General features: G+C 50.5%; 1 protein-coding gene across 12 annotated transcripts in view; it reads left to right on the top strand.

The window, feature by feature from the left end:
- CTIF (cap binding complex dependent translation initiation factor) overlaps nucleotides 1-27073 on the top strand; it is a 303940-nt gene that overhangs the window by 91748 nt on the left and 185119 nt on the right. For all 12 annotated transcript variants that reach the window (XM_082416537.1, XM_082416530.1, XM_082416534.1 and 9 more), the window contains 3 exons: nucleotides 16780-16853; nucleotides 17871-17975; nucleotides 24439-24514. In XM_082416537.1, coding sequence (XP_082272663.1) covers nucleotides 16780-16853; nucleotides 17871-17975; nucleotides 24439-24514 — 255 coding nt within the window. The remainder of the gene's footprint in view (nucleotides 1-16779; nucleotides 16854-17870; nucleotides 17976-24438; nucleotides 24515-27073) is intronic.

Genomic DNA, 27073 nt, shown 5'->3' with positions numbered 1-27073 from the left:
CCCTGATGCCTGTGCCAACCTGCAGGTTAGGTATATCCTATGTGTCAACATTGACTCTGACCCAAGAGATGACAGATGGTAGGCAGAGGTGAGCCTCAAATGCACTGCTTACCTCTGGCCCACAGAAAAGGGTAGAAGGAGTTTTCTGCCAGTCATCTTGCTGCCCTTGAGGAATTATTGTATCTGGTTCAGAGCCAATCTAAAAACTCAGTACAAATGATATCTGAGTCAAACTGCCCAGATTTTTAATCAGCTTCTCTGAATAATTAAGAAATATCATGTGTATGTTCATGACACTGCTCTCTGTTCACTCAGCATTTATTGACCACCTGCTGTGAGCTTGGCTCACATATGAGCTGGAGCCTTTGGGCTCACTACCTGTTTGTAGAGCAGAGGCTAGTGAACATGAAACAGACTAAAGGCATACACGATAAGACCCCCAAAGAGATGCCCTGACCACAGACACTGCAGTCATTCCAAGGCATGGCCCTGTTGCTCTCTGCGGGTAGGGAGATGGCTTGCAGGACATGAGACTCGATCTGTGCCTTCAGGAATGGGTAGGATGTCTGACCAGATGGAAGGGAAGAGAGAAGAAACGGTGTTAGCAGAGACTTGAAGTTGGCCATGATGCTGGGATGTTAGGGAGGAGGAGCGGGCAGAGCTGGAGTCGTTGGTTAGTGCTGGGTTTTACCAGAGTGGTGGGGGAGGGGGTGTCTGTACACCCCGCTGAGTTGCTGGAGCTGCTGTCCAACCCCACGCATTTGTGTACCTTGCATGGCTTGTATTTTCTCTGTCGTTCCTTACAGGTAAGTTCTGTCCCCCTGTATCAGTCAGGATAGCCTAGGAAATGCTGCAGTAACAAACAGCTCTGAATCTTAGTAACTTTAAGCCACCCATTTAGGACCCAGCTTGGTGGAGCAGTTGCCATTTTCACCAGTTGTCATGGCAGAGGGAAAAGAGGACCGGAGGCAATTCAACACTCCAACCTAAATGTAACACACGTCACTTCCACTCTTAGCTTGTTGCCCAGAACTAGTCACGTGACCCCACCCAACCATAAACACACTAAATAGGATCATCCTACTATACGCTTGGACCAGGGAAACCAGAACTGGTTGGTGACTGGCTAGAATGACTGTCACGTGCTCCACTTCTAGTGGGAACTCAACAGGGGCTGTGGCTGACTTCCTCCCCCCCTTATCTCCTTTACCACATTAAATCCAGAGCTAGGCAGCTCTCCAGTGAACCCTGAAGATGTGGGCTCTCAGGATGAGAAGAAGCTCAGAGGTCACCTGATCCAACTCCCTGCAATGCAGGATCCCCCTGCTTCATGAGGCCACTGAGCTGCTGGACGTTTCCAGAAAAGGAGAACTCACTGCTTCACGAGGCACCTCAGAGCATGTGAGGCAGCTCCACTGATAACAATGTCGGTCTTTGGTTCAGCCCAGACCACCTCTTCATGACTCCAGCTGGTGGCTTTAGTTTGATCCCTTTTGTCCATGGCTATTTAGCCTCTCCCCCACCGTCTGCCATGGCAAGCCTGCTTTCTAAGCTAAGCATCCTCATTCCTGCAGCTACTTCCTTTTGTCGTGGTTCGTTTATTCCTTTGATTATTTATTTGTTCTTTCATCCATTGATCCAACCAGCACGTCATCGTTGAGGGCCCGTGTGCCAGCCACCGTGCTAGGAACCAGGAATCGGGATGGTGAAGGCAATGGGTGCAGTCTCTGTGTATGTGGAGGGTAGAGTGGGCGGGGGGAGAGATGGGCACTTAAACCACAGTGCTGAGAAGTCTGGGACATGACACACTGCTTCCCACATCCTGTCCCATCCTGGGTTACTTTTCTGGGAGCACCATAAGCATAGACTATATTTCCTCTTCATAAGCCTCCCAAAACTGAACACGGCATGATCTGTGTACTTCTGCTGCTCCCAGGGTGTGAGCCTCTCTTTTCCAGAAGATGCCATCTGTCCCCATCCTCGAAGTGACTTCTGGCTCCAGCTCACCTGGAGGAACCAGGATACAACACTTACCAAACAATATTGATGATTGACTTTTATAGGGAGAGCAGTCGGCAACTATTCATTGAGCCCACTCTGTAAACAGTATGAGCCATGTGGCCTGGTCTCTGCCCTGAGAGCCATGTGGCCTGGTCTCTGCCCTCAGAGTACCCAGAGTCTGCTTAGAGAAAGAAGACTTTCTCGAGTGGACAAGCAACATTCTAGAGCCACGTGTGAATGCCAGGAGGAGGGGAGCTGGCTGCAGCTGGCGTCTGTAGAGGAGGTCAGATACCCGGGCACGAAGGGGGAGGAGCCATGCTGTCATGGTAACGGCATCCGACTGGAGGACTGGAGTGAGGAGACGTGAGTCCTGGCTTCTGTACCTCTGACTCGCTATTCCATCACTGGTGAGATACGTACGTCATCTAGCTGCAGCCTCAGTTTCTCCTCTGAAAAATGAGGAAGTGAACTAGACTTAAGGTCATCAAAATGTTCTGTTAAAGATGCAGATTTCTATTTCTGGGAAGATGGAATAGATGTTCTTTTCTATATTCCTCCTGCTAAGTAAAACTAAAACCCTGGACATTTTATATAAAACAAATATAAGAAGATTCTGAAACATAGAGAGAAGGCAGACCAGCTAGGGACCTTGGGACCTGAGTATTGACACAGGAGTGACCTCCCTGGGTTTTCTTTTTGCCTCCTATATCCCAGACTTGAAGCTGAAGATGCAGGTAACCAGGAAAGGCCAGTGGACACAGATTTTTTTTTTTTAAGTTCCAATAAAAGCCTATTCTCTCTAAGCTTAGGTCCAGGAAAAGAATAGAAGCTTAGGTCTAGCAAGATAGAAAACTTTTAGACAATAGCTGCTCTACTCCAGCCAAACAGCACAGAAAAAAACTGTAGCCCTATCCCCACCCTCACCAGCAAAGAACCAGTGAGAGCCTGGACTTCCACCCCCTCCGGGCTGTAGTGCAGCCCCCTAACTCCTTCAGCAGTGTGGTGTCAGAGAAGGTCAAGTAGGAAGTTGTGACTTTCATCCCTGCTGGCTGGTAAGAAGCTCCCTGCCCCCATGGTATTGTTGGAGGCCATGCGGGGAATCTGGACTCCCACCCCCACTCAGCAGGATAGAGGTGCCCCTCCCCTTCCTGCTGGCATGTGTCAGAGGAGGTTCTACTAGAGAGTTGGGACTTCCACTGTTGCCCGGTGGTCGTGAGGCCCCATAACAGGGTCAGTGGGGACCATGTGGAGTCCTGGAACTCCTACCTCCACTGAGCCATAACAAGTGCTCCACTGACAGTACTGAGGTTGTGCCCACCCCCCTCTCCCCTGACAGAGTGGTACCACAAAAAGCCAGTTAAAACAGAAGATTTAAATGAGATTCAGAGTCTCATTACATAACATGAAAGTGTCCTGATTACAATCAAAAACCATTTGTCATAACAAGAATTGGGAAGATTTCAAAGTGAATGAATGAAGACAATAAATGTCAACACTGAGATGTGAAATTGGACTTCATCAAAATGAAAAACTCTTGCTCTGGGAAAAACCCTGTTTAGAGCATGAAGAGACAAGTTACAAAGAGGGAGAAGATTTTGCAAAACATATATCTGACAAAGGACAAGCATCTAGAATATGTAAAGAACTCTCAAAACTCAGCATTGAAAACAATGCAATTAGAAAATGGACAAAATACATGAAGAGGCATTTTTCACTAAAGAGGATATACAGATGGCAACTAAGCGCACAAGAAGATGTTCATTGTTAGCTGTTAGGGAAATGCAGACTAAAGCCTCAGCAAGGTGTCTCTATACACCTGTCAGTACGGCTAAAATTAAAAAAAAAAAAATAGTGACAACACCGAATGTTGGTGAAGATACAGAGAAATTGGATGACTCACACATAGCTGGTGGGGATGTTAAGTGGTACAGCCATTCTGGAAAACAGTTCGGCAGTTTCTTATAAAACTAAACCTACAAGTACCATATGATCCAGCAATTGCAATCCTGGGTGTTTATCCCAGGGAAGTGAAAACTTATGTTCACACAAAAACCTGTACTTGAATGTCTATAGCAGCTTTATTCATCATAGCCAAAAGCTGGAAATAATCCAGATGTCCTTCAACAGGTGAATGGTTAAGTTATGGCACTCAGCAATAAAAAGGAATCAACTCTTGACACATGCAGTAACCTGAATGAATCTCCAGGGAATTATGTGGAGTGAAAAAAGGCTAATCCCCCAAAGTTGCATACTCTATGATTCCACTTATATACCATTCTTGAAATGACAGGATTATAGAAATGGAGAGCAGGTTAGCAGTTCCTCAGGATTAGGGGAGGGGGGCACGATGAAGTGGGTGGGTACAAAAGCGCAGCAGGAAGGATCCTTGTGCTGATGGAAATGTTCAACATCTAGAGGGTATTGCTGTCAGTACCCTGGATGTGATCTGAACTATATACTTTTACAAGTTTTTCCTTCAGGGGGAAACTGGGTAAAGGATACACGAGATCTCTATTATTTTTTACAACTAGATGTGAATCTACAGTTATCTAAAATGAAAGTTAAATTTTTTTAAGTACAGAACCTTTTGTTTCATCACAGTCTTTCAAGGAAATCTCATGTAGAAAACCAAAAGGGCAGAGCCGTTTGGTGAGGCAGGGGAAGGAACCCACCTGCTTTCTCTCCCACTCTATCCACCTCATCACTCTGGGAGCATCTCTGCAGAACTCCTGGGTCAGCCCTGGGCCAGATGATCTCTCAGCCCCTTCCCCACCTGGCCTTCTGTGGTTCTGAGTCTGGTGCTGGCAGGAAGGGAGATATCTCCAGCAACTGGGGCGTTCCAAGAAAGCCTCCCAGTGAGGAGCCTTGGAGGATGAGATCCTTTCTCTGCCCAGAGGCATGGGCAAGGCATGGGGCTAGGGACAGCTGAGTGGGCCCCCATTACTTCAGCAGATGCTGGACAGGCAACCAACCAGAAGTGGGCTCTGCTGTGGCCCAGTCTAGGGTAGGTACTAATAATATTGCCATTTAAATCCTAAGGCATGATTAATTAGCCGAGAGACTGGAGAAATATACTTGGCCACAGGGAGTCATTATCTCCCACTTCTCCCGGGGCTTTGGGTCTTAATTCAAAGACAGTGAGGGTAGAGAGAGAAGGGACAGATTGGCCAGACAGGAAAGTTCCAGAGTGAAAGGAATGGCCTTTTCTGCTCCTGAACTCAGCTCTGGTACTACTCAGGAGGCTCTGTCTTCTGGTCTCTGCTCTGTTGTTCTCCTGCCTCAGGCCTTTCTATTGTAGGAAGATTAAAATATTGGGGGTCCATTACCATCTTTCCTACCAGCACGTGGGGGTGCTGTCCTTGGTGCTGAACATGCTGAACACACACACACACACACACACACACACACACACACACCCCACACACACACACACACACACACACACACATCCACACACACACACCCCTCCCCCCCACCACACCCCCCACACACACCACACACACACACACGCCCACACACACCACACACACACAACACCCACACACACACACACAGCCACACACACACACACAACACACACACACATCCACACACACACACCCCTCCCCCCCACCACACCCCCCACACACACCACACACACACACACGCCCACACACACACACCACACACACACAACACCCACACACACACACACACAGCCACACACACACACACAACACACACACACAGCACCCACACACGCACACACACACACGCACACACCCAGGACAGGACTGTTTCTCCTTGGGCCCTGCCCTGCCGCACCCTTGATCTGTGCTTGGCTCCTCACTTCCTCTCTGTTCAAGCAAACCCAAGTCACCCTCAAAGTCTGGTTGTTTGGGTCTGAGAGGAGTTTTGGACCTGGCCTACAGGAAGCCCCTGTTTCGGCCCAGGAGATGCCTTTGGAGTTCTTTGGTCTCCAAACATCCTGTGTAATGCTCCACACTCTCCCAGTGTCTCATGCCTCCACTTCCCGCCTCCACCCCAACTCGGGAATCACCGTTCTAGTCCAGTGTGGTACTGAAGAGGGAGCTCAGGTGTGAGGAGCTGGAGCAACCCTCACGGGGCCCCGGGAAGCGGCTTACAGGCCTAGGGTCCTGCCTTCCCCACGCTCAGTCCATCCGTGTTGTTACTTGCAGGAAGCTTTTCCTGGAGTCCAGAGCCACAGTCTCCCCGGGAGCCCGCAGCATGGGTGGCATGCATCATATCACATGGTGCTTCACTACGTGTTGTCTTCAGTTGTTGTTTCCTTTTCTGTGACTCTTCAGCTAGGTGGTAAGACCTGTGGGGCAGGGACCTCTTGTGGCCACACAGTGCCTAGCACTGTGTTAATCCACTAACGTGGGTGATATACTGGGGCTGGGGGCAGGGGACTTGGGAGGGCATCCTTGGAGAGGAAGGAGAGAGGTCTTGTGCATTGTTTAAAGGGACAGCCCTCCCTATCGGCTCCCCTGGGAGCCCTGAGTCTGTGGGGTTTGCTTGCTCTTGGCCCTCATCATGGACAGAATCTATGGAAGAACATCTTGCACCAAGAAGGGGAAACGGACTGGGATTATGAGCCTTCCGAGGGGCAGGGGCTGTAGTGCCCTCATCTCTCTGGTGCCCAGGCTGGGCCCTGTAGAGCTGACGACCAGCAGCTGGCCCCTGGTTCTGCAGTCCGGGAGTTTCAGGCCCTGGTGCTGCAGCCGCAGTCTCGGGTTGGCCAGCTCTGGTGCGGCTGACACAGCAGCAACCATGCTGGGGAAACTCAGACTGACATGCCCGGACATCCTCTAGTTGGAACTTTGCCTGTGACCCTCCCATTAATGGGGGGAGTCCTCCTGCTGCCCTCTGCCTTGTTTAGCCAGACTCTGCCTTATTTCTAAACCTTTGCAGCCTGGGATTGTCAACACACACATACCTGTGCACACACACGTACACAAGCAGAAATGACTCTGCAGTTGTATATTAATAAAGAGAAAACACCAGTATAGAAGAGGGTCATTTTTTCCCATTGCACCTGACTTGGCATGTTTTTCTACTGTACAGTGACTCACTCCCATCTTGTTTCATTCATTCATGCACGGAGCCCCCTGACCCTACACATTCCATCTTGCACCCCTACATTCCTTCTTTTCCTCACATTTACTCCCTGAACCAGCACTGCCTTTCCAAGAGATGAACTCGGAAAACCCAAATGTTCGTAGGGATGTGGGTATGTTCCTGCATTATGGGAAACTCGACAGTGGGGTCAGAAGTTATTTGAGTAATATATATGCAGAGTGCAGTGGTTAAGAGCACAGACTCTGGTCCACACTCATATGCATTCCTGGGAACTAGCTCTGTGAATGCGGGCAAGTTCTCTGAGCCTCAGTTTCCTCATCAGTGAAATGGGGATGGTGATAGCAACAGCTGCTTCCTAGGATTGTAACAGATGTAAAGTGCTCAGATGGTGCCTGGTGTACAGTGAGTGCTGCGTCATTGTTTGCTGTTATCATTCTCTGGAATCTGTCCTCCCTGATCTGGGGTAGCTGTGCACCCCGTATGGCCCTTTCAGAGGCAGCTTCAGTCTCCCTGCCTGTGGGCAGGTCGTTTCCATTTCTTTTTCCACATGGTTTAAAGTGCTCATTATCCCTTTGTGATCTGTTCTGAGAGCAGCACGATTCACCGTGGAAAGGGGCCCCCTAATTGTCAGTAAAAGAAGCTGTTGTGAAGAATTCAGCAGCGTTTGAGTGCTAAAAAGCGATCCACTGAAAAGGGTGATTTTTTTTTATAAGACTCCTCAGAACCTTGGCATTGCAACAACCTGGCGGGGTGTTGGCAGGGGCTGGGTGACCTCAGGGCCAGGGAAGGGGTGGGACTCAGAGGAAAGCCGTGGTCACCAGGGCCAACTGTGGAATTGCAACCTGGAGAATGTTCTCGAAGAAGCCAGCGAGGCTTTGTGGAGAGCTCTCGGTGCCTGGCCACTGAGTCCTTGCAAAAAAAAAAAGAAAGAATGAATGATGCCGCATCCCAAGACTAGGAAGGTGGTGGGGGTGAGGAGGCAGGGGGACACAATAGAAAAGTGAAGCCAGGGCTACTGCAATTGAGGGGATGGCAGACTAATTGGGGAAGAGAGTTAAGAGATAGTTTAAGATGTCTATTTCCCAGTGGGGGAACCATAGTCCTGCAGGATGCTCTGTGGAGTGAAAAGGAAGAGTGGGGTGGGTTTCTGGCCAAAGGAGTTTGGGAAAAGCTGCAGAGTGTGCTGCCATCTACTTGAAGAGTCAGCATCCATCTAAGACCAATAAAGGCACTGAGAAGTTCTGCAATAAAGTATTTATTTAACACTCTTTTAACTCTGTGTGTCCCAACTATTTGACCGAGGAGCCTTTTTAAACTTTTTGTCCCCCACAAAACTTTTTAATATCCACTGTTTCCAAAAGTGTGTTCCATGCACCACTCCAGCTGCCCTAAACTTAAACCATTTTCAGTCCCTTCCCTGGATGATTCTGATGCACACTGACATTTGTGAGCCAGCGGATTAGTGTTTCTAGAACACCACTTGGAGCACACAGTAGATCAGGAAGGGAATCCAGCACTGGGGTATGTGCTGGATGTGCTGTGGGCTTGGGGGGCACCAGCTGATGAGGAAACAGTAGAGCCACAGGCAGGAAGGCTCTCGAGCTGGATCCCATCAGAGAGAAAGACTCGGAGTGGGTGGAAAGGAGATTTGTTTTCTCTGAGTCCAGGAGGAGCACAGCGGCCCAAAGAGGAATATAATCTTGTACCTTCAGCAGCTTGGTGTGGCCTCAGAGCCCCTTCACAGACGGTGTCTGAGCCGCACGCCAACACAAAGCTTTGCCAGTGTGCCAAGGAGGGTGCTGAGGCCCCTGTAGCAGCGAGCAGAACAGCCAAACTCCCGCCACCATCGTCTCTGCCCTGTGTGTGCGTTAGGGGTTGCAAGGTTTGAGGGTTGGCATCCGGAACTCAAGAAGCGGGAACATCAAGGCACTTTATGGCTTCAGGGGCTTTGGCTGGACGTGCATCAACGTGGCAGGTGGCCCCAGGGTCTCCTGGGTGCTGTCAGCTCAGGGCTGGCGGGCGCTGGAGCTGAACGTGGGAAGCTGTTAGGTTCCTGGCTGTCAGTTCAGTGGCAGCAGTCACTCTGCTGGTGAGTCCTGGCCCCTCTGGGCATCGCCTGGGTCGCCACCTCGGCTTCAACAAGGGACAAAAAGGAAGGCTCTGCAGGTGAGGGTCTTCCCTCTCTGGGCTGAAACTTGAAGGACACAGATTTTGTTTCCAAGAGCTGGGCCCCTTCTCCAGCCCCTGTTGGTAAAAGGTTACATGCAGTGATTATATGCCGGTCACATCCCATTGCCACAAACTCTAAGGAGATGTCCAGATCCTTGTTATGTGCTGCAGTCATCGTGTCAAATGGAGCAACGATAAGTAAGTCATCTCCGTGACCAAGATTTTCACTGTGGACTTCTCCAGACACTTTCCCCCTCCCCGTTACAACACTGGCCTTGCTGGGGCTCACCCTCCTACTGTATTCAGCAAGAGAGGCCGCAGGCTTGCCCACAGCCCTCAGCCACATCCTGTTCAGCGGCCCGAGGGTCCTGGTTCTTGCCCAGTGCTGTCGCCTCCTCCAGGGAGGCTGTGCACCTTTTTCTTTCCCCAGGGCTGTGCACAGTGTGGGCTGCGGCCCCTCGGTCTGTGAGGGGCTCATCCTAGCACTTCTGTTCCTCAGCTCCGAGAATCAGAGTCACAGCGTGCGGGGGAGGGAGTGGAGGCAGGAGGTAGATGCGCATGAGGAGCAATGAGACCTGCCCTGTGGAGACGGAGGGGTGAGAGCAGAGGCTTCCGCTGCGTGAGGGATGCTGTCACCGGAACCAGAGGGTGAGCTGATGGCAGGGGGATGGGGGGAGGGTTGAGGAGCCAGGTGCTTGCTGGGAACCGCAGTGGTTTTGGAGTTTTCCAGCATTTAAGATAGGGTTCACACACACACACAACACACACACACCCCACACACAACACACACATACACACAACACCCACACACACACCCACACACACAACACCCCCCCATACACACACACACGACACACACACACAACACCTCCCCACATACACCCGCACCCACACACCCTACACACACACACCCCACCCACACACACACACACCCCCCACACACACAACACCCCCCCCCCCACACACACCACACAACACACACCCCACCCCCACACACAACACACACCCACACAACACACACCCACACACCCCCCCACACACACACAACACACACACCACACACACACAACACCCATACAACACACACACACACACCCCACACACACCCCCCCACACACAACACCCCCCCACACACACACACACAACACCCCCCCCCCACACACACACTCCATTGGCTCAGGAATAAGTTCTCTGGGCTCCTGCGAGGATGGGTGAGAGTCGTAGGCTTCAATGAGGAAAAATGTGTGGAGGGGGTCTATAAACTATGAAGTACTGAAAAAATGCTTCTCACCTCCGATCGGAGATGGTACCAGCTCCTCGAGGTTGATCTGCACATGCAGGGAGGGGGGGGCCCTCCCTTTACAGAGTATCTCCTGCTGCAAATGCCTGGGGCATCCCCTCCAGCAACTGCTGCTCTGTCACTCTTTCCCACTAATCAGCCAGTGGGGCCTTGTCCCTGGACCCCCAGAGTCCCTGAGGCTGGTGGGTCCCATGCCAGGGATGCTGCTTCAGAAGAGGCTGGGGCCTGAGTTTGAGATGCCCAGGCACCTCCCTTAGCTGTGGCTCTCTCTGCACAGGGCCCTCTGCCCACAGCACAGGGCAGAGAGTAGATGGCCTCCCCTCCCTGCTATGAGGGGTGGTGGCCAAGACTCCCGCCCCAGGACCAGGAGGGAGATTTATGTGCACTCGCGCTGCTCTTGAGCTGCTTTTAAGGTGAATTGTGCTCGTGCCTGTGAGGTGCTTGCGGTCCTGGGTTTAGCTGTGACCTTCCCGTCCTTTTTTCATGGTTGTTCTCTCTCTCCATCCTGCATTCCTCACTCTTTAGGGGCCTCAAATCCTAGGTTGGTGAATCCATCTTGACATCCTAATCTGTGAATCAGTCTTTCAGGCACAGAGGCAGCAGGGCCTCTATCTCTCAGGGTAGAGTCTCTTTAATCAGTTGGCAGGCATCTGAGGTGGACCTACTGTGTGCCCGGCTTGACCACTTTGGGGACACAAGAACAGAAAGCAGCTGTGGTCCAGGATCTTAAATTTAGTCTAATTGGGGTCATGGATGAACCTTGAGGACCTTATGCCAAGTGAAGTAAGCCAGTCACAAAAAGACAAATACTGTGTGATTCCACTTGTATGAAGTACTGAGAGTTGTCAAAAATCATAGAGACATAAGATAGGATAGTGGTTGCCAGGGCTGGGGGGAGCGGAAATGGGGAGTTGGTATTTGATGGGTATACGCTTTCAGTTTTACAAGATGAAAGGAGTTATGGGAATGGATGGTGGTGATGGTTACACAATATTATAAATATGTTTAGTACCACTGAACTGTATGCTTAAAATGGTTAAGATGGTAAATTTTATGTTATGTGCGTTTTACCACAATAAAAATTTTTTGAAAAAAAAAAAAACTTACTTGGGGAGATTAACATTCTTATGGGTATAAGAGAGTGATGACTAAGCAATGGTCCACTCCACATAAGCTGAATTTGTAAGTGCCAGAGTGAGTTGTGTATTTAAAGGGTCAGGGATTAGGGAGAGACTTCGTGTTACTATCCTGAAGGAGGAATTGAACTTCACTCCAGGTGAGGTCTCAGACGTGTGCTTTGGAAGCAAGGTTTAGTTTGTTTGTTTGATTTTTTTTTTTTTGACCTTTGCTTTAGAAGTCATTTTGAAATGCTATACCTATTGGTAATCATCTTTGAGGCCTGGGAAGGGTGTTGTGAACAAGCCACTTAACATCTCAGGAGGGTGGGGGCCTGTCTCCTAGATAGAAAGTGAGTCTCTCTAGCCACCTGCAATTTCAAAGTGGCATTTGAAGCAAGCAGGGCACCAGGAGTTGGGATGGGTAGGGTGATGAGACAACTCAAAGAAGGAAGGGAGGGAGGGGCTGATCCTAGAAGATTGTAAATTGTGCCATAATTGATTAGTGATGTCTGCCCCTGGTGAGAGAGGGTGTGGCGGCAGCGCACGTGCCAATCAGAAGAAACGCATCTACAGGATATGGCACTTCACTTTCGGAGATCTCTTTATTTAAATATGAAGAATCTGAAGTCCAAATTGGTGAAGTAACTTTGCTGAGGTCACATGGCTCATTATGGCAACGTGTTTAAGGAAGACAGTGAAGGTCTCTTGAAGTGTTTGTCAACTCAGCAGACACTTCCTGGGCACTGGGCATAGAGTGCTGGGGCACCCGGAGAGGTCTCTGCCATCCCAGGTCCCTGCCCTGGAGCAGGAGGGAGTGACGGTAAGACGGAGTGAGGACTGCCGCCTGTGGGCTCTGCGGCCACAGGTCACCCACGCAGGTGCTAAGTTCAGGGCAGAGGGAGGTGACTGCAGTTTGGGAGGTTGGAGGAGTTTTCTGGAGCCAAGCGCTGAAGGATGGGGCACGTCTGGAGGGAGCAGGAGAGGAGCAAGGCCGAGACGAGAGGTCATGGTCAATAGTGAAAGGGATTATGGGGAAGCGGGACTGGACAGGTGTGGGTGGACCCAGGTGCACACAGGTGGCACCACATGGAGAAGCTTCTGGCCCCGAGTGAACGTGGTTGATTCACAGGAGGATTGTGGGAGGTCTCAGGGCATCATGAGAAAGTTCCCAGCCACTTAGAACCTGAGTGACCTAAGGCTTCAGGCTGGTGGTGCCAGAGGGAGGGCCCAGTCCTCATTTTATGGCTGCAGCCCAGGCAGGTTACGTGACTCATCCAAGGTCACACTCTGGGTGCCTCTGTCTCCCATTAGCCCTTTGTTCCCTCAGCCTCCCCTGAACGCTCCCCTCCTCTCCCCACCCCCTCCTTATCTCCTGCCTGGTGTCTGTGAGGGTCCGAGCACTTGGGCCTCTTCTGCTGGGAGGCTGGGCCTCAACCTTTCTACTGGCCAGTTTGTGTTCCTTTTCCTTCAGACCGATTAGAAGCCGGAAACCACCCTCAAACTGCTCTCTCTCTGCGAAGTAGGTTGGTTTCTACCTTGAGGGACTGCTGAGTCGGGGTGACCTGAGTAGGATGCAGTAAGCAAGAAGAGCTTGCTGGCCGCCTCTGCGACCTGAAGAAAATGAGAATTAAAAACAAAAGCAAACCCCCAAGTCATGGGGCTTCTTTGCCAAGGCGCCGGGTGTCTCTGGTCGCTGGGGGAGGGAGAGGCATGTTGCTGAGCCTCGTCTGGGGTTATTTCTAGCTGGGTTCTCAGTGCCTTGTATGTGGGCGGCGCTCAGTAAGTGCAGAATCTAAACACACACATGCATCCTCATGCCTTTTCTCTTTTCACCAGTGTCCATGTGGGCTCTGCTCGGTAGGCTCTGGGGTGATGTTGGCCGTGGTCTCCAGCTGGGGGGGCACAGGGAGGACAGCAGGTGGGACTCTTCATGGGCCGCCTCTGGGGAGGTGGTGTGGGGAGGTCAGAGACGAGCTGAGCCAGCCTGGGTCTGAGCTTGTCTGTTTGCAGGAGGTGGGACGCCGGGGCCCTCTGGTGCTTGATGTGGCTGAAGGACATGAGAAGGTCGCAGGGGGGTTGTCTGCTGGCTGTGGGAAGTGGGGACGTGATGGACTGCCCTCACAAAGGGGTTTGTGGAGGTGATGGATGGTTGATCACTATTATCAGTTTGCTAGGGCTGCTTGATTTAGGACGTTTGACCACGAACTAGGTGACTTAGAACAACAGAAATGTATTGTCATCTCATACTTCTGGAGGCCAAAAGACTGAAATCAAGGTGTCGGCAGAGCCATGATCCCTGTGAAGGAGCTAGGAAATGATCTGTCCAGGCCTCTCTCCCAGCTTCTGGAAGATCCTTGGCTTGTGGCAGCATAACTCCATTCTTCACTTGGCGTTCTCCCTCTGTGTGCATCTGTCACTGTGTCCAAATTTCCTCTTTTTATAAAGAGGCCGGTTATAGTGGATTAGGGCCCACTCTCATCTTAACTAATTACATCTGCAATGAGCCTGTTATCAAATACATTCTGAGGGACTGGGGGTCAGGACTGCAGCGTATGAATAATGGTGGTGGCGGGGGTCGGGGAGGAGGGGGCGATGACACAATTCAACCCATGACGATCATTGAGGAGCACTTGTGAGGCCCCTAGTAGGCCCCTGACCAGGACTGAGAGTGGGTGATGTTGAAAACCACTGACTTGCCCACCTGGGGGCCCCTTGACACGCTGCTGGGCTCCCTGTGCAAACCCAGGCGGCCTTAAAGTTACCCAGAATGCCTTATTGTATCCTGCCAGGATCCCTTTCCACATGCTGGCCCTTTTTCCCAGATGACCCCTTCCCTCCTTTTCCCTCCACTCTCCTGACCGCCATGAATCCCTACTCTGGGGAAGTCCTTCCCTACTTCTCAGGAAATTTGCCTGTGCTTTGGTCCTACTGTGGCACCTTGAATCAGTGCACATTTCACACTGTATTGTAATTATTTATTATGTGTGTGTCATCCCATACCATTCTTTGCAGGCCTAACCTGTGACTTCTCCACTTTTGTGTCTTCAGTGTCTGCCCAGGGCCAGGCCTATGGAAAGATCTCAAAGGAAGATTGCCCAGGGTATGAGCTAGTGGATCTGAGGAATGACAGGTCCAGGGACAGATCATCATAAAAATAAAGACTGGGGATGCTACCAGGAATCTAACCAGAAGGTCATAACACACACAGAAGAAGGTGTACATACCATGCACGTACAGTTCAGTGGATTTCCACAAACTGAATACACCTATGTAACCAGCGCCTAGATTAAGAGCAGACGTTACCAGCCCCCCAGCACCCTCCTGGGGCCTGCTTCTGGTTACTGTCTGAATTCCATCTCCATAGATTAGTTTGCCTGTTCTTGAACTTTATATAAAATTGAATTATAGAGCTGGTACTCTTATATCTAGATTCTTTTGTTCCACTTTATGTTTGTGGGATTCATTTATGGCATTGCATGTTGTTTTAGTTTATTCTGACTGTTGTGTAATATTCCAGTATGTGAACACACCACGCTTAATTTATCTGGTCAACTGTTGGTAGGCATTTGGGTGGTTTCCAGTTTGGAGCTATTCTGAGTAGTGCTGCTCTGTACTTCTGTGCTGTGTAATACTGGTGAACGTCTGTGCACATTTCAGCTGTGTTTGTACTTGGGAGTGGAGTCCTGGGTTATAAGGCATGCACACGGTCAGCTTCAGTGGAGGTGGAAGTATTGTTTTTAAAGACTGTGGTGATGAAAAGCAGACTGTGGGGGTCATGATGTTACTGAACCAAACTTGGGTCCGCTTGCCCACACACAGTAAAGCCAATCTACTGACTCCAGGTTGTGGTGAAGGAAAGTGCAGCCTTTATTGCAGGGCGCCAAGCAAGGAGTCCAGGCAGCCTAGTGCTTAAAAGGCCCAAAGTCCTCGAAGGCTTTCAGGGAAAGGTTTTTAAAGACAGGGTGAGGGAGGAGGGTTATGGGATGTGTGATCAGCTCATGGGCATTCTTCTGATTAGTTGGTGGTGAGGTAATTAAGAGTCAACATTACCAACCTCTGGTTCCACCCCATCTGGGGTCTATGTGCTTGTGGTCAGCATGCAGTTAACTTCTTCCACCTGGTGGGGGTTTCAGTATCTGCAAAACAGCTCAAAGGACCTGGCTCAGAATATTATCTATAGCCCTTGAGGAGGAACTAAATGTCCTTGCCTTTGTTTAATGGCTAAACTATTATTATTTTTGTCTTGCTTGTCTGTTTTCCTTTGTTTCTGTATTTTCTCACTTCTCTGATTACATTTACTCTTTGGAACTTGGGGAAGGCCTAGGAGGCTGAAGTTTTCCTTCAGGTAGAGGACATGGGAGGGGGTAGGATCTGTTCTGGGAAGGCCCCATAGGGTCCTGCTCAGTTACAGTGAGGGATGGGTGGCATCAGGAGTGAAGATAGGGATCTGGAGAACTTGTTGCAGAGATCATCAGCCAAGGGCAAAGAAGCCAGATCATAGAAGCTGGGTCAAGTAGAGCATTTTCTGTCTATGGAATGAATCATGTAGGAAACAACAAAGGACGAAGACTGGAGCTATTTGACTTAGAGAAATTCCATCGCTGGAGTTGTTGGTCAATGGGGGGCTTCTTGGTGCCACCTGATTTCGGGGTGTGGGGCTTAACTCCGAAGGAAGTCAACCTCCCAACACAGACCTTCCAGTGTGCCTGGCTCTGCAGAGCCCCTGCCTGGGGAGAAGCCGCTGCCATCAGGCTGGCAGTGGTGATGGCAGCTCACTAGTATAGAGGCTTTGAGGAGAGAGCCACCGGCTGGAGCAGCAGAGCCCTGGCTGCCCTGTACCTGACCACACAGCTCTGTCAAACACCAGCAAATTGAGGGCCCAAGCCTGGGGGAGGCCAGGGGTCCCCCTGACTCGTACTGGGTACACCAGCCAGGACACTCACTCCAGTGGCTCACTCCAGCCTCCAAGCTGCCCAGGATGACCAACCGAGGGGGATGGTGGGGAAGGGGGCCCTCTGCAACCCTCTCTGGGATTGGGCCTTCCACCCACTTGTTCCATGTCCTGGCCAGGCAAATAATGCCACCCCTTTGATCCTCCATCTCTTCCAGAATGGCAGCAAAGACACCTCTCTGGACATGCTGGGCACAGATATCTGGGCTGCCAACACCTTTGATTCCTTCAGGTGAGCTCCTCTTCCTCTTGTTGTGGTGTGTGGCTCCGGCTGGGACCCCAGCTTACTGGTCCTTATACCCTGAGGGGCCTTTGGGGACTGAGTTATTGTTGAGAGTTCATTGATCAAGAAGTGGAGAGAAAGACAGGAGGGTGAAGTAGAAAGGATGAGGCTGGAGGAAGGAGGTCAGAGAAAGGAGGAAGGAAAATGGCGGCAGGGGAACGGCACGTGGCGGATGTTAGGCAGGCTGTGTTAGAGCTGAGGACGGACAGCTGCGGCTGCACACCCCACCCCTCCCGCCAGAGGTTATGGAAGGCGGGGGCTGGGGGGTGCAGAGAGGGGTCCAGAGAAAAGGAAGAATTGTCAGTGCTTCAGACTCTAGAAGCTTCCTGACGGGCCAAGTTGGAAGGGCAGGTATTGGCCAGGCTTCCTCAGGACGTGGGGATGGTGCCCCTGAAGGGTTTGCTGATGGGCTCTCCTGTCATGGTGTCCACTCCTTTGGAGAGTGATGGCCTCAGACCATGGATGGTGGTGGCCCTTTAGCTCAGCTCTGCCCCGGCCCTGGAGCTGGCCAACTCTGGCTGTGCTCCAGGCTCACCCTGGTTCTGGCTCAGGCTTGCCCAGCATGGAAGTGCCATGGGTCTCCTGAGACTGGTACTTGGGGGACCTGGCCTCCTGCTTCCCCAACTGACACACTCTCCCCAGGCTTTCCAGTGTTTCAGGCGGACCACTGTAGAGTGAGCATCAGGCCCACACTTGTGTTTTATAGGCATCTATTATCATACAGCAGGGTTGAAGAGAGGGGAAGGCTACACAGGCAGGCACTTGCCCTGTTGTCTGTGAGCACAGAGCTGACATTTCAGGCTCCATTCTGAGTGAGGGTCCCTGCCTGACCCCTGCCTGTGGCCAGTGAGCACTCCTTCTTCCTGCCCACCTCTTTCTGAGATTCCCTGCCTGGGGTGTGCTGGGGTGTCTCATCCCCATCAGTAACTGGGCTTGTCACATTTCTCACCCTCCCTCGCCCTCTAGTGGTGCCACCTGGGACCTGCAGCCTGAAAAGCTGGACTTCACCCAGTTCCACCGGAAGCTCCGACACACGCCCAAGCAGCCCCTGCCACACATCGACCGTGAAGGGTAAGGGGCAGCGGGGGGACTCTCACATAGGGGCTGGTGAGGTGAGGGACAGCTGTGGCTATGCCGGGGCAGAGAGGGTCCTTTCCTTGGGCAGGCTGATGTCCAGAGGCTCAATGGCTCAGATCTGCAGGTTCACTGGCCTCTCTCCAGAATCCCTCCACCCTTCGCTGCCCAGCCCCCTCTAGCCACACTGCCTGCTCCCCTTCCGGACCACTCACAGTGGCCCTGCTTGCCAATAGTCTAGAGCAGTGGGTCTCACCTTGATAAGAACAGGGATCGCTGGGTCGATCCCAGAGTCTCTGATTCAGGAGGTCTGGGGTGGGGCCTGAGAACTGGCATTTTTCACAAGTTCTCAGGAACCGCTGATGCTGCTGGTCTGGGGGCCCCACTTTAAGAACCACTGGGGTAGTGGTTGCTTTTACTCGGTCGTCTCACTCTTTGCTTAGTTCATGCATCAGTGTTTACCTTCCCTTTTAGAGATGGTGTCAGGGTCTGGGCTGACCTCCAGACAGGAATGTGACTCCAGCCACACACAGGGGTGTGAGACAGATGATTCCTTTTCTCCCTTCCTTCCTTTCTTCCTCCCTCCCTCCCTCCCTTCCTTCCTTCCTTTTAAGACAATTTTTACTGAGGTAGAATTCACATAACATAAAATTAACCATTTTAAGGTATTCAACTCTGTGGCATTTAGTACATTTATAATGTTGCATAACCACCACATCTATCTAGTTCCAAAACATTTTCAACACCCCAGTATAAAACCCATACCCATTAAGCAGTTATTCCCATTTCCCCGCACCTCTACCCCCTGGCAACCACCAATTTGCTTTCTGTTTCTATGAATTTATCTATTCTGGAGATATCTATCTGTATCTATCTATCTATCTCTATATAGATAGATAGATATAGATATCTGGAGATATATATATATATGTATGGAATTCCATATATATACATATATATGTATGTATGTATATATGGAATCATATGTGGTCTTTGTGTTGGGCCTCTTTCACTCGGCATAATATTTTTGAGGCTCATCCACGCTGTAGCTTATATCAGTACTTCAATCCTTTTCATAGCTGAATAACATTCCATTGTTTACCCATCTATCTGCTGATGAATATTTGCGTTGTTCCCATCCTTTGGCTACCGTGAATAATGCTATTATGAACATTCACGTATAAGTATTTGTTTGAGTCTCTGTTTTCAACTCTTTCGGGGTCTTTGACTGGGAGTGGAATTGTTGGGTCACATGGCTAATTTCTGACACCAGTTCTGATGTGTGTGTATTTTTTCCCCAAAATCCACAAGCAATTCTTCAACACTAGCTGGGTGTCCTGTAATTCAATTTAATTCTGACACTGTCTCCCTGGATACAGCACCAGATATCAGTAGAAGTCCAGGTTGCTACTTGTGTTTCTGATCAACTGGCTGTAAATCAGAGGTTCCCACAACCTCTCCTGGAGTTTGATTAATTTGCTTGAGCAGGTCACAGAAGTCAGGAAAATATTTTACTTACTTGATTACCAGTTTATCATGTAAGGATATAACTCAAGAACAGCCAGATGGAAGAGATGCGTAGGACACACTATGGGGAAAGAGGTGCAGAATTTCCATGCTCTCTCTGGGTGCACCATTCTCCCTGAATCTCCACGTGTTCACCAACCCAGAAGCTCGCCAAACCCCGTCCTTTCGGGTTTTTAGACAGGCCTCACTACATAGGCATAATTGATTAAATCGTTGGTTATTGTTGATTGATTCAATCTCTAGCCCCTCTCCCCTCCCTGGAAATCTGAGGTTGGGGATAAAAGTTCTTATCCTTCTACCACAGGGTTGGTTCCCCTGGCAACCAGCTCTGATCCTCAGGTGACCTAGGGCCTTTCCAAATTTCACCTCATTAACATAACAAAAGACACCTTGATCACTCTCCACTTAGGTAATTCCAAAGATTTTAGGAGCTCTTTGCCAAGACTGGAGGTGAAGATCAGATATATCTTAGTATAGATCACAATATCCCACATGGCAGTTCTATGTTTTAACTTTATGAGGAACAGCTAAACTGTTTTCCACAGCAGCTGAATATTTTACATTCCCAACAGCAATACACAGCGGATCCGATTTTTCCACATCCTCCCAGCACTCGCTATTTTCCATTCTTTTCTTTTAATTATACTCATGGCTTTTATTTTTCCTTCCAGTCCTTCCCTGCCCACCCTTGTCTCCCTGTCACTTCAAGCTAAAATGTAGCTGATATTATGGGCTACATTCCTGCATCTCACCTGTCCCGCTGTAACTCTGCCCAACCCACTCACACCCAGTGGTCACCGTCCTCTTGAAACCATTGCAGTGGTTTCACTGCAATGTAAGCGTGACAACCTGGGAGGGAGAGGCTCGCATCCTTATTTCAGAGATGAGAGAAACAAAGCTCAGAGAGGCACAGTAACCTGCCCAAGTGGCAGACCTGTGATTTGAGCCCTTCTGACGCCATCCAGTGCTCAGGCTCAAGGATGCAAGAGTATCCTTGAATTGGCTTAATCCCCTTAAAATTTCATGTAAAATTATGTGCACATGTATATTTTGGGGGGCAGGGGCCCATCACTCATATCAGACTTTCCCAGGAGACCCCATCTTCTCCCCACACCTCCTTTTTCCACTGTCCTGCCCCTACCTGTGAGGGTTCTGTCCAAGTTCTTGGGTTGGTTTTTTCGAGTAGAGAGAGGAGTTGCCCTTGAACGTGGAGGCATCCTGTTAGGAGGAGATAGTGCAAAGCAGAGTCGCAACCACGGGGCTCCCTTGGCCCTGCCTCACACCCATCCACCCGCTCACCGTACCCTCAACCCTCTCACTCAGCAGCACTGGGGCCGTTTTCCCCCTGAGCTGCTTGGCTGCGCAGGGCTGTGCCCTCCGCACTTCTGAGTTTAGGAAAGCTGACCTTTGCTCAGCAGGTCAAGTTCAGGAGCTGGTTTTCTGCAGAAGCGATGCTCCCCATCTGCCCTGTGGTGGGAGCCAGTTGGAGCTTGCGGTGTGCCATGGGAAAGGGAGGAGCATTTTGCACTTCTGAAGCCCAGTCACGAGTCCTGCTGGGTCCCCAAATGGTGAGGAACACACACACACACACACTGTATACAATACGGTCCCAGAATGATGCCCAGAAGCATTATTTCTATTCACTCTACTGTTAAAAAGAGACATGAACCCATTCATGATTGAGACCATGCATACACATTCAGAGAGTACACGGTATAAAATAAGGGCCAGGTGTGCAGTTACATAAAGTGAATGCGGGGGGCAGGGGTAGAGAAGTGAGCACCGTTGGGGGATGAACTGTCTGCGGAAGCCTTCTGGAGAGAGAGGTGGCATTTCCCTGGGAAGCGCCCATCTCTCCTTTGTCCCCTGGGGGCACATGGATGGCAAAACCAGTGAGGAAACTGAGGCCCAAAGGACAGAAGTGATGACACTGCCTCATGGACTGAAGGTGTCCGTTGGGGAGCGAGTAATGAAGTCAGGCTTTCCGAAGGCATCTGCACCAGTTCACACAAATTAACGTCCCAACAGAATACAATGTGGCAGTAGCGACAAATGACTATCCAGGGAAGGATTCCCCTTGTGCTGAGGGCCCTTGTCCCTCCTGGAGCCGGAGGAACTGGCCACACCTGCTCACCACCAGGCTCACTCACTCAGAGGAGCCGGCCAGATTTGCTGACAGTCCCCCGGGGTCTCCCATAGACACCTGGCTCTCTGACCAAATCCCATCTCTCCTGGGTTCCTGGGGAGTTTGGGTGCAGCGTCCTGTGGCCACCTTGTGGCTAAGCCAAGAACTGTGTCACCCTTGGAGTCCGGCCTTTCTGGGGATGGACTCCACATGCCCAGCCACGGCAGCAGCCCTTGGAAGTAGGGTACCACTCGGTTGCCAAGGTTTCCCACAGCCCGTGTTTCCACGGAGGGACAGAAATCAGAGGAGGCTGTTACCTTGGAAACCCTGTTGGCAGCAGCGACTCAGCTGGTCTGTAGCAACCTTCTGCCCTTGGAACCTGCCTGCCGTCCCTCCAGGGAGTTCTGAGCCCCCGACAGGGCGGGCCTAGGGGGACAGCAGCCCTCCTTGGCGACCCCAGGGGCTTATGAGGTGAGACTGAAAGGCTGTGCCATGATGTGCTAGGCTGGTGCCCGAGGGTGGTTGGAGCCAGAGGTGTGTTACATGTTCACGTGACCTGGGGGAGGGGTGTCAGCCCCAGGGGCCCCAGTTCCCTCCTCCCCCACTGCCAGGGCACGCAGGGAACACAGATGACTGTGAGCAGTCGGTGTCTTCACAGGCCAGCCTGTCTCTACCAGGCAGATTTGTTAGTTGAAAGGCAGCTGGATGTTTCCAGACCTCTCTCCACCTCCTCTGCAGCCCTGCACATCACCACCAGGGTGGAGGCTGAAGAGGCAAGAAGTCCCCTTACACCCCTCCCACCCCATCTCCACTGGCCAGAACCCAAGCTGTGCTCCCACCCCTGGCCTTCCAGCGCCATCTTGCCCCCGGCCCCCTCCTCCCACCCCTCTTCAGCCGCAAGAACCCTGCCCTCCTTGCTGGCAACACGCTTGCGCTTAGCTCCAGGTCTTTGCCCTGCTGCCCTCTGCCTGGGATGCTCTCCAAGATTCTCTGCTGGACCATCTCACATCCCACCTCCCCTCCCTCTGCCCCGGGCTATTCTAGATGCTGCTCCTCTGGGTCCTGCCGCGTCCTCGCTTGCCACCGAGCACGTGCCACCTCGCCACCGAGCACTGCCACCGTGCTGTGACACGGAGGGCCCAGCCCAAGCCGGAGCCCCCAGGGACACAAGCGTGTGTTGAACGGGGTGTAGATCCTATCCCCCACCCCTTCCCCCAAGCTGTGCTGGGTTTTGTAGCCACCCTGTTTCTCTTCCTTGGAGTTTCAGGGTGCCTCTGTCCACGGGACTTTCATAGCACTTATCTCATGCTGCCCCCTACTGGTGCTCAGGTTCACTGCCCTGTAGACGAGCTTAGGACTCCTTGGCTAAGAGCTGTGAGCCATCTGAGGGCAGGAACCGCGTGGGATTTATTTTCCATGACTCCAGGAAAAGTTGACAGGTCCAAAAACACAAGAGAGGCTTGGCAAATATTTGATCAAATGAACTAATTACTCTGAAATTTGAGATTTGCATTAACTCTGGAACTGGAAAATGCTGCCACCAACCCATCATCAGGTAGCCCTCACCATACCTGGGCCAATAATAATCACAATACATAATAGTAATAGTAACTAATACATACTGTGCACTGTGCATACACCAATCCCGGTTCTAACCGCTTGCCTGTATTATCTAAAAGTCACCACAGCTTAGGGAGGTAAGAGCTGTTATTATCTTCACTTCAACAGATGAGGAATCTAGAGGCCCAGAAAAACTGAGTAACCTGCATGAGGCTGTGTTGGCTCTAGAATCTATGCTATTAATCAGTCACTGCACTGCTGCTCTGCCCCAATAACAATAACAACAACGACAGTAAATATAACAGTCCTAGTAGCACTAATATATTTACCTTATTGTTTGTTTTGTTATAATTTTACTGAATTATTGCCTGTATTTACCATGATAATATATTTTCTGCATATACCTTTATTATAGCGTTTACTGTATGCTGGGCACAGGTCTAAGCACTTCAATACATTAACTAATTTAATCTAACCGTGTGATGTTAGGCACTAGTAATTATCCCCATTTTACAAATGAGGAAACTGAGTTACAGAGAGGGAAAGTGACTTGAGCAGGGTCACCCAGTTAGTAGGTGATGCCACTGGGGTTCCAAGCCCTGCAGTTCCAGAGTCTGCACCCTCAAATATGTGGAAGATGTGGGCCTCTGCCAGTGAATTGGGGTCAGCACCTCTGGTCTGAAGGTGTGCCCGCCCACAGAGGACATGAAGACAAAGCATCGGTATCTGAGCGGGCTTGCTGGACTGGCAAAGTCAGGCCCGGGAGGGAGGAAGCCCTATTGGGGGCCTGTGTGACCTTGAGAAAGTTGCTCGATCTCTCTGTTCATTTGCTTTCCCCTTGGTGTAACCGGGCAAAATGATGGGTTTTTGCAGGATCTGTGATATGCTTTGGGGCGTTCCTTGGCAAGGAGCTTAACTTCTTTGCCTGGAAAGGTCAAGGGGAACTCTGGTATCCTTCACCTCCCTAGGGGTTGGATGCCTTGTTAGTGCCTCTGCCCCACCCCAGGTCCCACATTCCTGCCTGCACAGAGTCCTTTGTCCTCAAGGAAGGGCCTGTGTTGCAGGCCTGAGGGAGGAGGGCACTTCTCCAGGGCCATTTCCCCCAGGTGGGACAGGCTGATTCTTCGGCCTTGAGGGAGAGTAGGACCTGGTGTCTCCTGACCACCCCTGCTCTTCCTGCTTGCTGGGCCTGGACAGGATGCATGAATGAGCTGTCCTTTCAATGTTGTTATGTCTTTTCTGGTGCAGGTGTGGAAAAGGGAAGCTGGAAGATGGGGATGGAATCAACCTGAATGACATCGAGAAGGTCCTCCCGGCCTGGCAGGTAGGTGCAGGGGCAGAGTCTCCAACAGCACCCCTCCCCCTGCCCTCGGCCTGGTCAGGGCCTAAACTCTCCCACTGGGCCCTTGTTCCTGCAGGGTATAGCTGGATGTACTGCAGTGGCAGGTGGGCCGGGGTGGGTACCTGCCTTGGTGCAGGGTGTCCACTGTGATGTGTGTGTGACAGCCTGTGCTCAGCTGTGCCACAGGTGCTTGTGGCAGACCTGACGTGGATGAAATGGCCCATGCACTGGCAACTCAGCAAACTGGGAAGTTTTTGTCCCTTGACCTGAAACGTCTGAGGTGAGGCAACCTGCAGCGTGTTCCGGTGGGACTGGCAGGGCTGTCATGGTTTCAAATGTGGTCAGGGCTATTTTTAGGCCTTTGAAAAGTGGAGTTGTCCCGCCAGCCTCCGGGTGTCTGCTGTGCTTGCTGGTTTTGTCATTGATTGGACTCCTTTCCCTGAATCGGGCCGGGCTCCAGGACAAGAGGATTTACACAGCAAAGAGACAGCAAATGTAGGTCCCTAGATGCTTCTGGTGCTGGGCTTTGGGGAGAAGCCGTAGGAGTATAGCTGCTTCCGGGAATGAGGCTCGGCCTCCTGCAGAGGAGGGGAGCAGCAAACCCTCCTCCGTGACCGAGCCTGCCCCGCGTGACCTGCCACGCACTGCACTCACCACATCACGCTTTCCTCTCTCTTCCCAGTCTGTCTGGCTATGTCAGCTGCATCCATTCTTCTCTTCCAGCTCCCTGCAGGACTTACCCACTTTTTGGTTGAGTGTTTATGCCTTGGGCCCATTAATGGGAGGCAGTAGAATGAACAGTCAAGGCCTCAGCAATCTGATTGGGATGTGACTTGGGCTGGTTTTTCCTTGTGTTTGTTCCACTTGGAGTTTATTGAGCTTCTTGCATCTGTAGGTTTATAGTGTAGGTTTATATCAAATTTGGAAAAATTTCAGCCATTACCTTCCTCACCTCCCCCAGAACCCATCCCCTGCAATTCCAATTATATGCACGCTGTGCTTCTTCATATTTTCCCATGGTTCACCAAAGCTCTGCTTTTTTTTTTAGTCTTTTTTTCTGTGTTTCATTTTGGATAGTTTCTATTGCTATGTCTTCAAGTTCACTAATCTTTTCTTGCAGTGTCTAATCTACTGTTAATCCTGTCCTGTATATTTTTCATTTCAGATATTATATTGTTCATCTCTAGAAGTTCAGTTATGGATTTTTTTTTTTTTTTGGTATTTCTCTCCTCTTCATGCTCATGCTTTCTCCTATCTTGAGCATATGGAATATTTTATAGTAACTGTTTTAATGTCCTTCTCTACTAATTCTGTCATCCATGTCATTTCACAGTCTGTTTCTGTTAACTGATTTTTCTCTTGGGTATGGGTTGTGTTTTTCCTTGCATGCTTGGTAATTTTATATTAGATGCAAGATATTAGGAATTTTAGGGTGTTGGATATTATTATTATTAATTAAAATATTTTGAACTTTATTCCAGAGCACAGTTAAGTTACTTCAAGAGTTTGATCCTTTCAAGGCTTGCTTTTTAAGCTTTGTTAGGTGGGAAGCCTTTAGAGCAAAGTTTGCTCCACTACTGGGTCAGTAGCCTTCTGAAGTTGCCACTCAGTGCTTTATGTCCTAGGAGGTATTTCCACCATGTCAGCTGGGAATACAAACTATTTCCAGCCATGTGTGATCTTAGGGGATTACTCCATCAATTTGTTGCAGGTAGCTTTTCACCAGCCCTGGAAGTTTCCTCACATACATGCACAAATTGGTGCTCAGCCAAAAACTCATGGGCCTGCAATTTCTGGATTTCTCTCTGTGTGCAGCTTTCTCCTCTCTGGTACTCTGCCTTCCAAATTCTAGTGGCCTTGGACTCCCTGAATTTTGAACTCTGTCCCCTTAACTCATTGAGACCACCGGGCTCTGTTTGGACTCCTCCCTGCCTTGCAGACTGGAAACTCACCAAGCACCAGGCTGGGGCACATGTAGGGCTCACTTCATTATAAGGGAAAGTGTGGTGACTTTATGGTGGAGAAACCTGGCAGGCTCCAACCTGACCAGGTGATCAGGGTTAACATCATTAGTGTGGGATGAGTGGACACCATGTGCCCCTGATGTGCTGCATGGAGAAAGCCCAGTATCATTTCTGGGGTTTTCCTGCCAAGAAAGCACAGCCTGCATCTGGTCATGAGGAACCAAATGGAAAGGCCATCTTCTAAAACTGCTTGGACATGAAAGACTGAGGAATCTTCCAGATTGAAAGGGGATTGAAGAGGCAGACAACTAAATGCAATATGTATTCCTTTTTGAGATCCAGACCAGAAAGAAATAGAGACCTTGTTGGACAGTGGGAGAATGTGAATTGGGATCTGTGGCAGTAGTGTTTCCTGGCTAGAAGTGTCCTGATTTAGGGGGCTATATGATGGTTAGGTAGGTGAGTGTCCTTGTTGTTGAGAAACACACGCTAGAATATTTGTGGGATATGTGGCCTTATGTCTGCAAGCGTGTCCTCAAATCGTTTAGAAGAAGATGAATGATAATGAGTGTGTAGA

The sequence above is a fragment of the Balaenoptera physalus genome (genome assembly GCF_965194825.1).
Source record: "Balaenoptera physalus genome assembly, chromosome: 12".
Lineage (NCBI taxonomy): Eukaryota > Metazoa > Chordata > Mammalia > Artiodactyla > Balaenopteridae > Balaenoptera > Balaenoptera physalus.
This window is presented reverse-complemented; position numbering and strand designations above follow the sequence as displayed.